This window comes from Nothobranchius furzeri, chromosome 15 (genome assembly GCF_043380555.1).
Source record: "Nothobranchius furzeri strain GRZ-AD chromosome 15, NfurGRZ-RIMD1, whole genome shotgun sequence".
Taxonomy (NCBI): domain Eukaryota; kingdom Metazoa; phylum Chordata; class Actinopteri; order Cyprinodontiformes; family Nothobranchiidae; genus Nothobranchius; species Nothobranchius furzeri.
The window spans coordinates 39,370,341-39,385,496 of NC_091755.1; the positions used below are offsets into that span (position 1 = coordinate 39,370,341).

General features: G+C 44.6%; 1 protein-coding gene across 1 annotated transcript; it reads left to right on the forward strand.

The window, feature by feature from the left end:
• Positions 1-218: 218 nt before the first annotated feature.
• On the forward strand, positions 219-14,052 carry olfml3a (olfactomedin-like 3a). The gene is made up of 3 exons (XM_015943204.3): positions 219-1,252; positions 6,041-6,341; positions 12,072-14,052. Exons 1-3 carry the CDS (start codon positions 1,142-1,144, stop codon positions 12,854-12,856), a joined length of 1,197 nt encoding a protein of 398 aa, XP_015798690.1. The 5' UTR covers positions 219-1,141; the 3' UTR covers positions 12,857-14,052.
• Positions 14,053-15,156: the final 1,104 nt, after the last annotated feature.

Below are 15,156 nucleotides of genomic sequence, written 5' to 3' on the forward strand. Positions count from 1 at the left end.
TAAAAAGCACTTTGGATTGCTATCATCTGTCTCACCGAGACTACTTACGTGTAAATCTGTTATTTGTCCGTCCATCCATCCATTTTCATCCGCGTATCCGGAGTCGGGTTGCAGGGGCAGTAGCGTGACTTCCCTCTCCCCAGCCGCCGGAGCCAGCTCCTCCGGGTAAATCCCAAGTGGTTCCCCGGTCAGGTCTGGTGTTGTGCCGGTAAGAAGCCCGCTCCGACAGCTTCTGGCGTCGGAGCGGGCAGTAGAGTCGAGAGTCCCAGACCTTCTCCCCAGCTCCTCCGGCCGGGGGAATCCCAAGGGGTTCCCCCGGCCAGGTCCGGTGTTGTGCCGGTAAGAAGTCCGCTCCGACAGCTTCTGGCGTTTTTAAAAAGTATCCCAGGGGCACGGTAAGGGTCGGAGATGTTTAGTCTATTTAATTTCTGACTATATAAAACGATTTCTTCTGTTTTAAAGTGTGAAGTAAACTCCGACGAAGTAAAATCCAAGCGGATCCCGTTCATGTTCATGGTTACATCCGTGTTTGTTTACCTTTTTTGCATGCCATAATGGCGTCCACTTACTGAGAGTCACGTGGGGTCCGGAGCTCTATTAAGTTAGAACATGTCATGAAATCTATAGAAAAGACACAAAGGTAACTGGATTTCCTTCAACAACAAACACTGAAGGGGGTCAAATTGACCCGGTTTGTGTTTATATATTTAGTTTGGGATCTGATAACATGTGACACAAACAACATCATAGAGTCGGAAATGTGAAACAGGAATCACACCGTTTTCTTTGAGATAAGGCCAGCTCATATACCTGAGACGGTGAGTCCAACAAACACACACAGTGAGTGGAGTAGGGTCCCTTTCCGAGAACAGAGGAGGGAGAGGCACAGAGCTCCTCCCTGAGAGTGTGTAAAAACATTCCTGCGAAGCGAGAGTAGCCAAAGAATGGGAAACCCTCACAGCGGCCTCATACTCTATCGTTTCACCTTTTTACACAGCCCGTTTATTACCACCCACTGAATCCTGGTGCTGGGGGGCGCACCACGAGCGGCTCAGTGAAACGTGTCAGAGAAGAGACCCGAGGAATCCTCCAAGACCTGGAAAGACAAAGAAAACTCAGATGTTTCATTGATCGTCTCACAATGAAGCCGCTGTTTGTCCTCCTCATTTTCACTTCCTGGACTTTAATTGGGGCCCAGAATTACTACCAGGAACTGATGGATTACCTGGAGAACAGATTGTTGGCTATTGAGGTAAGACCCCCCCCCCCCCAAATGACTTACTTTTAGAGTCGTTGTAGTCATTAAACTATGAGGCACCAGCTGATAACCGCCTTTTCTTTTTTAAATTTGGATTTAATGACCTGACACACACAAACTAATTAATGCAATATCTGCCAAGTCTGTCAGCTCCTCAGTGGGCCTTGCGGGTGTGTGTGTGTGTATGGGGGGGGCAGTCCATGCATGCAAGGCTCTTCTTTTACATACAACAAGGAGCCTGTGTCCTGCAGCACTACAACATCACCAGTGTTTAGGCCAGTGGCACCTCTCTAATGAGTACAGCCGACCTTTGCTGGAGTTAGATCAAACATGGCGACAGCCTAATACCGAAGTGGAATCCATTTGTGTTGCAACAAAGACAGCAGGACTGAATGAGATTACTGACAGTCTGTGTGAGCATCAGGAAAAACGGTGAGGAAAGTTCCTGAGACAGGAGACGTGGCATGTGGTGAGTGTGATATATGAAAGGCAAAGCGGATTATATGTCAGCCAATCTCAGAACCCATCAGTTCTTGTAGCAGGGGCAAGCCTCCGGGGGCAGGAGCCAGTGTTTTGGGTTTCAGGAACAGCAAACTGAATTATGAATCATGGATATCCAGACATAGACCGCATATTTCCTGACATCTTTCCAACCAGAGATTCAAAGTAAGATATTTTTGTTTAGTCTTGTTATGTTTTGGGGAAATGTTGAATGATGACACAAGTGCGTGTGCCCTCTGGGATATGGGAATGGCTCTCAGCTATCAGCTCAAACTCAAAGAAAGGACTGAGCTTTAAGCTCTGATCCAGTCACATTTTTGACCAAATTCTGCATCCAATCATAGATGGGAATTCATCCATGATCTTTCACCCAACTCTCATTTCCATCTGACCTCAGGCGACGTGTGAAACGAAACCTGAGGCAGAGCAGAAAGTGCCCGCGGCAGCAGTTATTACATCTGACTCACACAGAGCTGTGCTTTGTTTGAGCTGGCGATGACACTTTGACTGATTGAAACAGGAATATTGCTTCTTACAGTATTTCATTTGCCCTCTGAGAAATATTCTAGGAAACATGATGAGAAGTCAGTGAAGTGGTCCTCAACAAACCCTGAGCAGCAGAGGTGTGGACTCGAGTCACATGACTTGGACTTGAGTCAGACTCAAGTCAACATTTTAATGACTTCTGACTTGACTTGATAAAATCTATAAAGACTTACAACTTGACTTGGACTTGAAGGCCAATGACCTTTGACTTGAATGGACTTGCATCTGTTGACTTGATGATGACTTGAGCATATTTGATATTTTAGCACAAAAGTGGCGCGACATGGACAGACATCATAAATCATCCTTCGTTCTGGGTTTGATCTTGTTCTGTTGAATGCAGCAGCTCTTTGTTTGTCATCAGGTTCAGTTGCTCTTTCTGCTTGTTTCAGCAAATAAATGAAGCTTTAAGAAGCTTTTATTCTGGAATTTATTTATTATCATTGTCATTAAATTGAAATTGGACAGATGACTTGATTATGACTTTAAAATTCAAAGTTAAAGACTTGGACTTGACTAGGACTTCCACATCATTGACTTTGGACTGGACTTGGACTTGGTTGTCTTAGACTTGGACTTGACTCAAGACTTGACTGGGAAGACTTGTGACTTATGTGTGACTTGCAAAGCAGTGACTTAGGCCTAGTCCATACGTAGCCGTTTTTTTTTAAACGAATATCCGCCCCTCCAAAAACTCTCATCCACACCACCTCGTTTTAAAAACAAAACTCTGTCCACACGTACCCGGATAAATACGTTGTTAAGGACATGCCAGACCTGTAGGCGGCAGTACTTCACCTGTTCTTAACTTCCTCCTTCGTCTGTGGTCTTCCGCAAGCAGCAGTAATTCCGCTTGCAAAAACAAACAAGCAAAAAGCGCTTGGACAATTGATAAAGCAAGCGCAGCTCTGAGGGCATCCATGCTGTCGGCTAGTGTAAACACAGGTCGCACACGTGATGTCAGCATTTTTTTGTCGCGGAAAGTGACGATGCGGACCTTAAACCTCCGGTTTAGTCCGTCCACACGCAGACACCCAAAACGGAGAAAACGCAGATCTTCACTTTGGCCGGAGTTTTTAAAAAAATCCGTTTTTGTGTGAAAAAACTCCGTTTTCGTGTGGATGACAGGACAAAACGTTGAAAAATATCTACGTTTTGGCAGATCCCCGGCTACGTGTGGACAGGGCCTTGGTCACACCTCTGCTGAGCAGTAAGACTGCATGCTGAGAGATACACTGCATATATCTTCTGCCTCTACACAGCAAACAGGAAATGGCTTTTAGATGTCCTAAAGAGGAATTCCTGAGGTCTAACTCAACAACCGGATTAAGACTTTCCTCAAATGACCTGCTGCATGGAATCATCTCGTCCAGCTGCAGTTGGCCCAGTTTGACCTGCTAATTATTTGGCATTGTTCAAAAAGACACAATAAAAAATATTGTCAAAGGGACACTGGCCAATAAATGTTTGGATTTTTAAGGGAAAATGTCTTTTTAACGAGTAAAAGGGGTCAGTGGAGCTAAAATGTAAAGACCAGGAGAAAAAAATACAAATAGACTTTGAACAACATCAATGCGGAAGCAAATCTGTTTATTGATCTCAGAGTAAATTAATTCAGCCGCTGTAGAAACTCCGTATGCCGCTCGGCTTGGCTCTCCATCCAGACCAATCCTTCCCAGGATTGCCAATGGGGATGGGGCGAAATGTCATGTGTGAACAGTCCACGACACTGTCTGGTCCAGAACAAGGATGAGGCCTTAAAGTAGCTTTCTGGAGTTTTCCCTTTTCAGAAATTATGTATGATTTTCAGAAGTCCGTAAAAGTGATTATTATATCATGTTCTGTGATATAATGCAGGCAATACGACTGTTTTATTTATTTATTTTTGCTAAGCACGCCCCCTGCCCCGCAGAGCTCCGTGCAACGGGAAACTGAGCGCCGACCAGAACTAACCAATAGCGTTAGACTACCGCTTACATGCTTCAAACTTAAGGAGCACCTCGGCTGATGCAGAGTTGATGAACTTTTCACAAACAAGTTTCTAAAACATAAATATATGAAAAGACAGCATGACATGAGAATAATACTTGTAAAACAGCGCATTTTAGCTGTTTGTCAGCTACAGAAGCACATCAATAAACAAGAAACGTGAAGTTACCATCTTAAAAAAGCAGAGCGACAGACTATTTGCGCGATATGCTTGTCAGCCACTAGATGGTGCCATTAGAGAAGAGTAAAGGTTGGTTTATGCTTGACACGTCCGCGAGGTCCGCACGGCTCCGCACGGAAAAGTTGCGTCATTTTGCGTCATTTTAACAACCACGCCCCTCCACCGCGCCTCCGCACGGCCCAGAATTTCCGCAACGCGCACCTAGGAAAATTTCTAACCACGCGGACGGACGGACGCGGAAAAACGTGGTGGACTGGCAAGAACTAGTGTGGCAGAGGTTGGTAAATACAGACATTTGTATGATTCAGCTCTCAGAGATCACCGTGATCAACATGTTGTTAATAATTCTGGGAGAGAAATAGCTCGCACTGTCGGAAAAGACGAGAACGCCGTTAAAAATGCTGAAATGCCATGTTGTAAACAGTAATTTCTACTTCTACTACGGTGTAGTGTTGGATGCATGCCGTAGAGCTCCATGCTGCCCCCTACAGTTTGGGAGAATATTGGCTCACCGCAGAGACGAGCCGCATGAACCATAAACACTGCGAGTTGTGAAGCGCGTTCCATCCGCGAGCCGCATCACAGCGCGGAAATTGAATGCGTCCAGCATAAACCAAGCTTAATACTCCGGAAAGAGGCTTTAAGCTGAGTGAGTGGTGTGCATTCGCCCCACGTTGGGCGCCAGAGAACCAGCTAAATCGGTGTTTACACATAACTTTCTGCTTCAACAAAACTTTCTGGACAGTCTTAGGGAACAGCACAGCTGACGTGCTCTTCTCCAAACTTGGAGATCACCAGGTTTCTCTCATCTGCCTTGTACCTCTTTTTCTCCTGCAACGTTGTCTTTTATAATCAGCCTCAGGCTGATTAGTAATTGCTGTGGTGCACAGCAGTGAGCGTCCATTGGCCCCTCCCCTTCTGCACACTGCTACAATTCACACAAAAAAAACAACATTTTTTTTTATAAAATCATAAGATATGAAAAAATAAATTTACTTCAACTTTATTAGAAAATAATCCAAAACAATTTAAGAAAACATGCTTCTTGAAACACACTTTGAAACTAATCACTGCTTTGTACTTTATTCAGTTTCCATGATTTCAGTCCTGCACTGAGCTGTTTATTAAATTATACAAATGCATGAATCATGAGTAAATTTCATTCTTTATCTTTGTGCATGTTGAAGATGAGTCTTTTAGTCACTTTCATTTACATGTTATGTAAGGAAAGAATGTTTTAAATGCCAGCCACAGCCCACACATACATCTGGGAGCTGGTGTTTAGGAGATGACTAAAGTTAATAATGCGTTTACCCGAGGGGATTGGCTCCAAACGTCCAAACTATCAAGAGACGGGCGAGAGTTTAATACTTTCATAAAATAAATCAGATGGTGCTAATATTTGGGAAGCATAAAGGGCTACATGTTGGTGACACTGTTGCCTTGCAACAGGAAGGTTGTAGGTTCAAACCTCGGCTGCAGTGAGTGAGTGAGTGAGTGAGTGAGTAATCATAAAGCAGATACACCTTGTGCTGATGCTTGCGTTGCTCCTACATTGTTCACAGGACCGCATGCAGCTCTGGCATGAACAGTCCCGTCAGTACCACACAGAGATGCTAAATTTCAAGAAGTTGACATCTGAAGCAGTGAATGTGCAAAGGAATCATCACAGCAAGATGCTCAAAGAAATGGAAGCAGCGTCTGTTCAAGCGGACCGGCTGGAGCGAGAGATGGACTATGTGGAGACTCAGAACTCTCCACGGGCTTGTGCGAGCAAAGCTGAGAAGGTGGTGGAGCGGGCGGCCTGGGGACTGCAGGAGCGAGATGAAGCAGATGACTGGGAGGAGCTGCAGTCCCGAGTCTCTGGTGAGCTTTGAGAAGTGTGCTCATATATCAGCCAAACATTCTCTGGAGTTCTCTGATCAACCAGATTTACATATTGCAGAAGCTCAAAACTGTCTAAACGTATAAGATGTAAACACACACACACGTCCCTGCAGGCACCAAGTTAACCTGTTTATAGAGCTACAGTCCTGGAAAACCATACCTGAAGTAACCAGGGAACAAACTGCGTGTCACTGCAGTCCTTTATTTCTGCTGCTCTCCCATCTGAGCACAGCCTTTGTCATCATAATCTTCACATCCTACGAAACACTGCATCAAGATTTCGTGATGCATTATGGTAAAGATCATAATTTTAGTTAAATGACTCATTAAAGTTCTACCATTTACGTTTAACACAAAGAAATTAGGAAAAGGGATTTTAAAACATATACATGCTGAGTTTATAGGAAAATCAACAAGACGTAATGCAAGAACTATAATGCACATCCACTTTATAAAATACAAAGGTAGTCCAGTGAGAAGCTCTTAGGGGGGACAGGAAACTGGCCTGGAGTCAGCGACTGTACTCTCTGTGCTCATGTTCACTCTGTGCAGAGTGATCTACTGTGAACGTCTGTGAAGTGAAGTGAACTGGAACAAACATTACTACATAGTAAAGAGCCAGATCCGATCTGCAAGGATAATCCTGATGTGGCCTCTGGACAAAAGAGGGTGATGATGGGTGAGTGTGGGGGAGGCGGATCTTTTATTTATGGAGTTCAGGATGCCTCTTTTACAAGCAGCCTCTTTAGGCTGTCTGCGAGCCGCTCTGGTTCCTCCTCTCTTTAGAGACGGCTTCTAAAACTGCCCTGACTTTGAGCGTGCCCTAGTTTGGAGAGTTGGAGTTAGATATCACAGAATAAAGGGCGTTTAGAAAAATGCAGCCATAAGAGCTCACAAGCCAGTGTTCCTGTGTACCAGTCCCAAGTGTGGATAAATGTCGAGGGTTGTGTCAAATAAAACATGTGAATGACAGATTTGATACTGGATCAGTCGAGACCCGGGTTAACGACGACTACCTGTGCTATTGGCCTGCTGGATATCTGTGAAAACTGGACTGTTGATGATCACCTGAGGAGAAGAGGAAGGCGTGTTAGTAGGCAGAGAAAGAAGAGGACAGGCAAGAGTGTGGAGCTGAGTAGAAGGACTCTGAGTGTTGGAACTATGACAGACAAAGCTAGTGAACTGGTGATCTTGCAGAGAGGAAAGATGGACGCACTATGTACTCAGGACATCAGGTGGATCGGTAGCAAGCCGAAAGACTTGGGAGGGGGTTTAAGTTGTTCCATCAAGAGTGGAGCACACAGGTAGACTACACCTTATGTAGGCGTAATTTCAAGAAGATGTGACTGCAAAATTCTGGTAGGTGAGAGTATAGTGAGACAGCATAAGATGATGTCCGTAGGATCAATCTGATGGTGAGGAAGAAGAAGAGCATGAAAGCAGAATGAAAAAGAAAGTCTTGTGAGGTCTTCATTGGTTTAGACAAGCTCCTGGTGGCCAGGAGGGAATCCCAGATGACTGGACAGCTAATGTGATTAGGGAGAAGAATGGGAGTCATCTAGAAGGTGTAAAGAAGGAGTAGTAGGAGACAACAAAAGGCTCAGGAGCAGACACAGAGAAGGAAGTTAGATGAGAAGAGCAATGAGAGGACTGAGGAGAATAGACAGGAGTACCCAAAGAGATGCAACGTATGATGAAAAGCATCTTTAAATAATTTGGTTGGGATTGGATCCAAAATGCAAGTTGAAGGTTTAGATGAAGCTAATATTTTTGATAAAACTGAAAGCTCAACTGGATCAAAACGGTTCAAGCACAGATGAGGTTCTACAGTTACCTCTGATGCTGCCTCACTTACTGAGGAAGAAGAAATCGCATTAGGGAGGATGCTAAACATTTTGTTTCTAATAGAATTAATTTTACTTGTAAAAAATCCCATGAAGTCATTACTGCTGAGGGCTAAGGGAATAGATGGCTCAGAGCTATGATTCTGTGTAAGTTTAGCAACTGTACTGAAAAGAAATTTAGGATTATTCTTATTCTCCTCAATTAACGGTGAGAAATAAGCAGTTCTAGCTTGTTGAAGCTTATTTTTATAAAGCACAAGACTATTTTTCAAGGATAAGTAGGACTCCTCCAGTAAGGAATGAGACAATGATGTGTACAGGCAGAGTGTCACGATTCCAGCCCCCCAGCCATCCACTGCAGTATTCCCCGCACCGGTTTCCGCCTCTCCACGTCATCACACTTACCCTATTTCAGGAAGGCCTTCACAACAGTCCGTGCTCAGTCATCCTGTCATGCTCCTCACCATGGCTAATCTTTGTGAGCAGTGAGGAGGGCTGTAGCGTGTGACAAGACCCAAATGCGGAAGTGCTAGCGATGACTGATGTCTAACACGCTGTTATTCTAGAAACGCCGGCACGAGACTCGAAGGGAAACGAGGAGGTGGTGACGTTCCAGAAAGCAAAAGGAGCTGGCTTACTTCCGAGGGTAGCTCCTTAGCTCTGGCCGTAGCCTAGGCGTTTTCCGCTCGTGTCAGACCTCATGGCACCTCGCTCAGTAACGTGTTTTATTTTTACGTTTCCAGCGCATTCGCTCAATTTGTCACGCCATTGTACCCAAAGCCTCCACGCTCACACTGCCCAGTGGCTCCCTGGTCGTAGCCAAGGATCCAGCTCAAATTGGACGACCACAGCTCAACCCGTTTCATCGTCACTGCTTGTCACTCACGCCGGGCAATTCCAGAGCTCCCACGCTCCTCAGCACCATCTTCAACATCCTTACAGTAAGCCCGTTCCTTTTAATTTCTGGAACATCGCCTCATCCTCGTTCCCTTCGAGGCTAGTGCCTAAATTTGTGCGTTTGGGTCTTGTCACACGCTACAGCCCTCCTCACTGCTCACAAAGTTGAACCACGGCGAGGAGCCTGACACAGAGGGATGGAGATGGAATGGACGTGCTGCAGGTTAGGATGATTTAGGATATGAGTGAAAATGAAGTGACAGGTGTCTAGTCTGATGGGAAGATGGAAAGTGCAATATGAAGAGGTGATGAATATGGACAATGGGAGAAAAAGTAGATTAAAAGAGGTGACCATTGCGGGTCAGGAAGTGAGGTTAGTAAGGACGGAGTGAGGAAAGTGTAACCTTGTAGCTTTGAAGAGGATGAAGAGTTGAAAGGCCATGAAAGGTCATGATGACATACTGTGGAGATATGGAAGTGTCTATGAGTGCGTTTACATGCAGCCAGTAACCCTTTTAAAACCCGAATATTCACAATAACCCGGTTCCGCAGGTCCGTGTAAACACCGCCAAAAACCCAGATATGCTCATAACCGGGTTTAACCCGGTTACTACACCTGGGGTAACCCTTTTCTAACCCGAATGTTTGGTCGTGTAGACGCATATCGGGATATCCCCATCAAAGCGTGTGTTCTGCACATGCTCTGTTCGCAAGGAGTCTTGGTCTTTTGAGTAGCGAGACGTCTTGTATGCGCCAGAACACCGGAAGTAAACAACAAGTTGGGAGCAACATGGCGAGTCGCGGCACAGCAACACACTTTTGGAGTGACGAGGAAACTAAAGCGCAAACAAACGCGGTCGCTATCTCTTCCGAACTGGGAAACATGTTGTTGTTTTCACGGATACCGGAACAAGAAGAACCGGAAATGAGGCATATTGCGTCTTGACGTAGTCCATACGTCCTGACGCTACCCCAACGTCCGCATTTAAATCGGGTTATGCAAGTTAGGGGTAACTCTTTAGGGAGTTACAAACTGTGGGTGTTCTGTGACGTAGTCTAGTATTCACTGTGACATGTGGTGGTCCACTCCAGCCATCTCCAGTTAATCCCTCAGAAATCCAGGTTGAATGTTGTTAAAAGTATCAGAGAAATCAATAAAAAAACGGTCCTTACAGGGCTTCCAGGCTTCTTCAGGTGAGATAAGTGTGCTGTGTAGGAGGTAGATGATGTAGATGGAGTAGACATTTGGCTGGGGTGGGGTTGGGTGGGTGGCCTCAATCTCTGTGGTGCACTGTAATTCTGCTGTAATGGGCCTTGGGTAGATGGCCTGGAGGGCTTTAGGGGAACATTGCTGTCTAATGGTGTCAGCTGGGGAGCTGGTTCCCTAAGAGGGCTTTGTCTCCCCAGCTTTGGGGTACAGGTGTGTGTGTGCACGTGTGGATGGGTGTGGGGATAGTTTCCTATCTCTGCAGAACAGTGGCAGCCTAGAGCCTTGGGGGTGAGCGCACCTAACGACACCTGGAAGGGGGAGATCTGTTCTGTTAGCCTTACCCCAGATGCCTGTGGCCACTTCCAACTTTAAGTGGCATTTAGACATTGATGGATTGGGTGGGGCATTGGGGGTGGGAGGGTGTTGCGGTGTGCTTCTATCAGCTAGTGTAGGGTATCTGTTTTAAAAGCACTCTATAGCAACATGCATCATGCACAGCAACGCTCACAAGGTGTTCACAAGAAAACGCTCGGGCTTTCTCAGTCACATTGTTTGTTTTATGTTTGTCGCTGCGGTACCTTAGTATTGTTTTTTGTCATCCGTCACACTCATCCCCCTCCCAAAACACACACACACACACACACACACACACACACACACACACACACACACACACACACACACACACACACACACCTCTTCCTGTCCCTTCCATCTCTGCACATATCTAATAAAGATTTTACACCAGGTGGGGCGTTATGACGCTGCTGTGATGCTCAACCTGTGAGAGTAACGGGCTCGACACACGGGAGGCCACATCGCCTCTCCTCCATTCATTTTCAATGAGACATGCACGACAAAGCGATAATCGCGGGTCTCTCTCCTACCAAGCGAAACACGAAAAACGTGCGTGTGAAATTTTGCACTCGTGCACGTGTCGTGCACGGACGACCCAGCGACACGATCCCAGAAAGTTGAAACATTTTCAACTTTTCATCGCTGTCGCTCGGACGAGGACCAATCAACGGAGGTTTCATTCACTGACCAATGAGTGGACAGGATGCTCCGCACATTTCCGAGCAAACATGGAGGAGAAGTTGGTTATTATTATGTTTTATAGTAAAATCACAAGTAAGATTTCACATAACTCTAGCAGCACCTTGTGAAACATCATATCTACCACTTTATTAACTCTGAACCGCTTAAATAACCTTAATTCCCTCCAACCTGACACAGCCAATCAAAACAACGGAAGTTTCGATTTCGCCATGGAACAGAACGCGTAGACGGCTTTGTCGCTGGCCGCTGCCGCGGATCGCCTCCCGTGTGACAGGTAATAAAAGCGACAGCGACAAATTTCGCTGATCGCGGCCGTTTGTCGCCTCCCGTGTGTCGAGCCCATAAATCTGTAAAGCAGTTTTTGGCATTAAGACAACAGTTCTGATTAATTTACTGCTTTACTTAAATATCACCTCTGCAGTTTCACACTGTTAACTTGTTTCTGAATAGTCATTTACTGTCAGACTTGAAAGTGATGCATTTTGCCTCTGCTGCTGTGCTGACTAGTATTATAGGGGTGATAACGTCTACCTGCTAGGTGGATTAGATGCTCCACCTTTAGGACAACTTCACTAATCCCACTAAATTCCATGGGACAAGATTAATCCTGGTGTAGAGGATGTGTGTCTGTAGACTTACTTACCTTGAATTGAAGCCTAAAACTAACGTGCCGCTTTGTGTACTTGTTCCTGACATCAGATTGTATTGAAATCATCTCTGGCATCAGATCAGTGAAGATCCTGAAGAGAGTGGGCGGTGCCAAGGGGATGTGGACAAGAGACCCCAAGTCCTCCAAGGTTTATGTCTTCAATGGCACGTCAGGAGACACCATCTACCAGTTCGACTCCGTACCTGATTTTTCCAGATCCCAAGGCACGATGAACAGCAGAACCATCAAGCTTCCCTTGAAGTGGAGCGGCCCTGGAGCTGCTGTTTATAATGGCTACTTGTACTACATGAAGGGAGAGGCTGGTGCAGACATACAGGTGGTCAAATACGACCTAGTGAGTGGCTTTGTCACTGAAACTGCCATGTTCCCTATGGAGAGCCACTCTAGTGTCTACAAACTCAACCCAGAGACGGTCGCAGACCTTGCAGCGGACGATGAGGGTTTGTGGCTTCTCTACTCCCCCAGTGACAGTGAACCAAACATTAACCTCGCCAAAATGGACGCTATCACACTTGATATAGAACAAATCTGGGACACCCGCTGCCCACGGGAAAACGCAGAAGCAGCCTTTGTAGTCTGTGGGACTGTCTATGTTGTTTACAACACCCGTCTGGCCAGCCGATCTCGAGTCCAGTGTGTGTTTGACGTCAATGACAAGATGATCAGTGAGGAGGCTCCTCTTCTGTACTTTCCCAGGAGGTACGGAGCTCACGCTAGTCTGAAATACAACCCTGAGGAGAAGCAGCTTTATGGCTGGGATGATGGCTACCAAATTATTTACAGGTTCACTATGAAGAGGAAAGTTTTGGCTTGACAGCAGAGAGGTGGTGTCATGGATTTAAAATATCAGTGTGTACTTTATCCAAACAGTTAAATTAAAGTAGTTGATTACTCATTTAATCAACACATTTGCAGTGGTCTGTAGAATGAATGAAGGCCTTGCAGGCAGCGATCAGGGCAAAGAAAGGCCCACAAACCCCTGGCTCAGCAGACTGTCTGCGACATCACAGCTGAGCTTCAGATGACAGAGCTTGGAGTCTTATTTGCTGATATGTGGACCTTTCGAACCGGTTAAAAGCAACACGGATGGTTTATCTCCACAAATAACACAAGCCAGGAGGAATTCTGCTGTAAGGTGAAGTTGCTATGCTAACAGTTAGCTTAAACTAGCCGAGATGTCCACTGCTGATTACCGGACGCCAAACCAACAACAGCCTTCCTTATTGTTCATGAGTCCATGAATGCCGATTGACAGTGTGACGTAGATCTGTGAGGATTTTGAAATCCTAGCATTTCATCATCTACTTTCTATCAGAAGCCAATGCAGGAGATCGGTGTAGAAGACTATTTTCATGTTCAGCCTGTGTGGAAAAACTCAGAATGAGCGGTTTTCAATCTGAAAAAAAAAATTAAAACATTTAAATAAATGTTTTTTCAGTCAATCACACCTTTAAACGCAATAATGAATGAACATTTAAAAAATAGTCTTCATGTCATGAAAAAATTTTGAATTAAATATTTAAACTTGTTTTATGTTGGTCTTCGCTGAGAGAATCAGCCATGTTGGGGGCATACTATATGACAAGGTGTTTTCTTGACATAAACAACCACTAACACGTTTTTGTACAGGAAGCTTGTTTTCCCCCCGCAGGGAACACTTTCATCCCATGTAATATGTAGGGTTCAGTATTGGACTGTATGATAACTGTGTGTCTTTTTAGGCTCTGAAAAGTACGTCTGAGTTTACAAGTATAAGATTTATGGTCTGAATTTTCTAAATGTTGAGTTAGAAACATGTCAAATGATCATCTGAGCTAGAAAGAGAAGTAACTTCTTTTTTTTAAATTAAAAGTAACTTTTACTAGAGGTCTGTACTGTAACGATGGTTTGCTGTCTCTAGAGTCTTTTTCATTTACATGTCTGGTGTTGGAGAACCAGAATATTCTGATTAAAATTACCTGGATGAATCGTAAAATGCTAACAGTACAAAGTAAACTTGGTAAAAAAGAAGGGAATAGTTTTATTCTGTTTATTATTTCTTTGATGCAGCAATGCTTTCTGGTAACAAATTTTACATTCCCACCTTCTCACAGTACTTTAAAAACACACCAAGTACATACTTACATTTTATTTATTTTCCACTGTCAGGGACTTCAGTAGCATCTATTAGACGAAGAAGAAGAAGAAGAAGAAGAAGAAGAAGAAGAAGAAGAAGAAGAAGATATTATTTCTATAGCGCCTCTCAAGATAAAAACCACGAGGCACTTCACAAAAACAAAAAATGTAAAAATATAAAAAAGAATTTAGAAAATGATTAAAAATATATTTAAAATGAGCAAAAATAGACGATTTTGATTAAAAATGTAAAGAAAGAGAGAGAGTGAACAGGAAAGAGGGAAATCAGTGGATCCTGAGGAAGGTGGAATAGGTGGGAGAGCAGAACAAGGAGAGGGTGATGAAGGTCACACAATAGCCAGCTTGAACAGTGCCTTTGCTGTGTAGATGCTGACCCGTTCACCCGTCTACTGCCTCTTATTGGTCATATCAGTCATTAAGTGATACGGTATAAACTTATCCACGATGGAAATGGCTTCGGCCTGTTGTAGCCTCTAGTAAAAACAAATGCCTTTTAAGTTGTTCTCTGTGGGGAAAAGCTCTGGCGCTCCTGTTTCAAGAAATTGTCGCAAAAAGACTGGGGTGGGGCCATCAAAAGCACCGTTGTACTCCCAGCTGTGTATTCTGACCTATTTTATCTTAGATTACCAGAATGTGTGAAGTGTTCATCTAGTTACTGACAGACAGAATGAACAGTTTTCTACAAGGACCCAGCTCACACCTTCACATTACAACTCCACCACACGGCAGACCTCCTTATTAGAGTTATTTGTAGAGACAAAACATCAACGTTGCAAAGCAAACTATTGGTAGAGTGGCAGTGCTGTTAGCCAATCAGAGACAAGACTTTTAGACATCATGAATAATAATGAATTTACTACGAAACCCTGCCGTTTTCTACCCTCTTCTCGCGCAGCTAATTGCCATTTCTCTCAAGGTGATAATGGGTATCTTTTGTGTGTATCGTAGAACAGTTGGTAATTTTGTGAGAAGTAATCT

Excerpts from the sequence above, each read along its gene's own strand:
- olfml3a (XM_015943204.3), top strand. The coding sequence starts at position 1,142 with ATGAAGCCGCTGTTTGTCCTCCTCATTTTCACTTCCTGGACTTTAATT. Across the intron at positions 1,253-6,040 it reads ACAGATTGTTGGCTATTGAG|GACCGCATGCAGCTCTGGCA; the intron begins GTAAGACCCCCC and ends CATTGTTCACAG. Across the intron at positions 6,342-12,071 it reads GCTGCAGTCCCGAGTCTCTG|ATTGTATTGAAATCATCTCT; the intron begins GTGAGCTTTGAG and ends TCCTGACATCAG.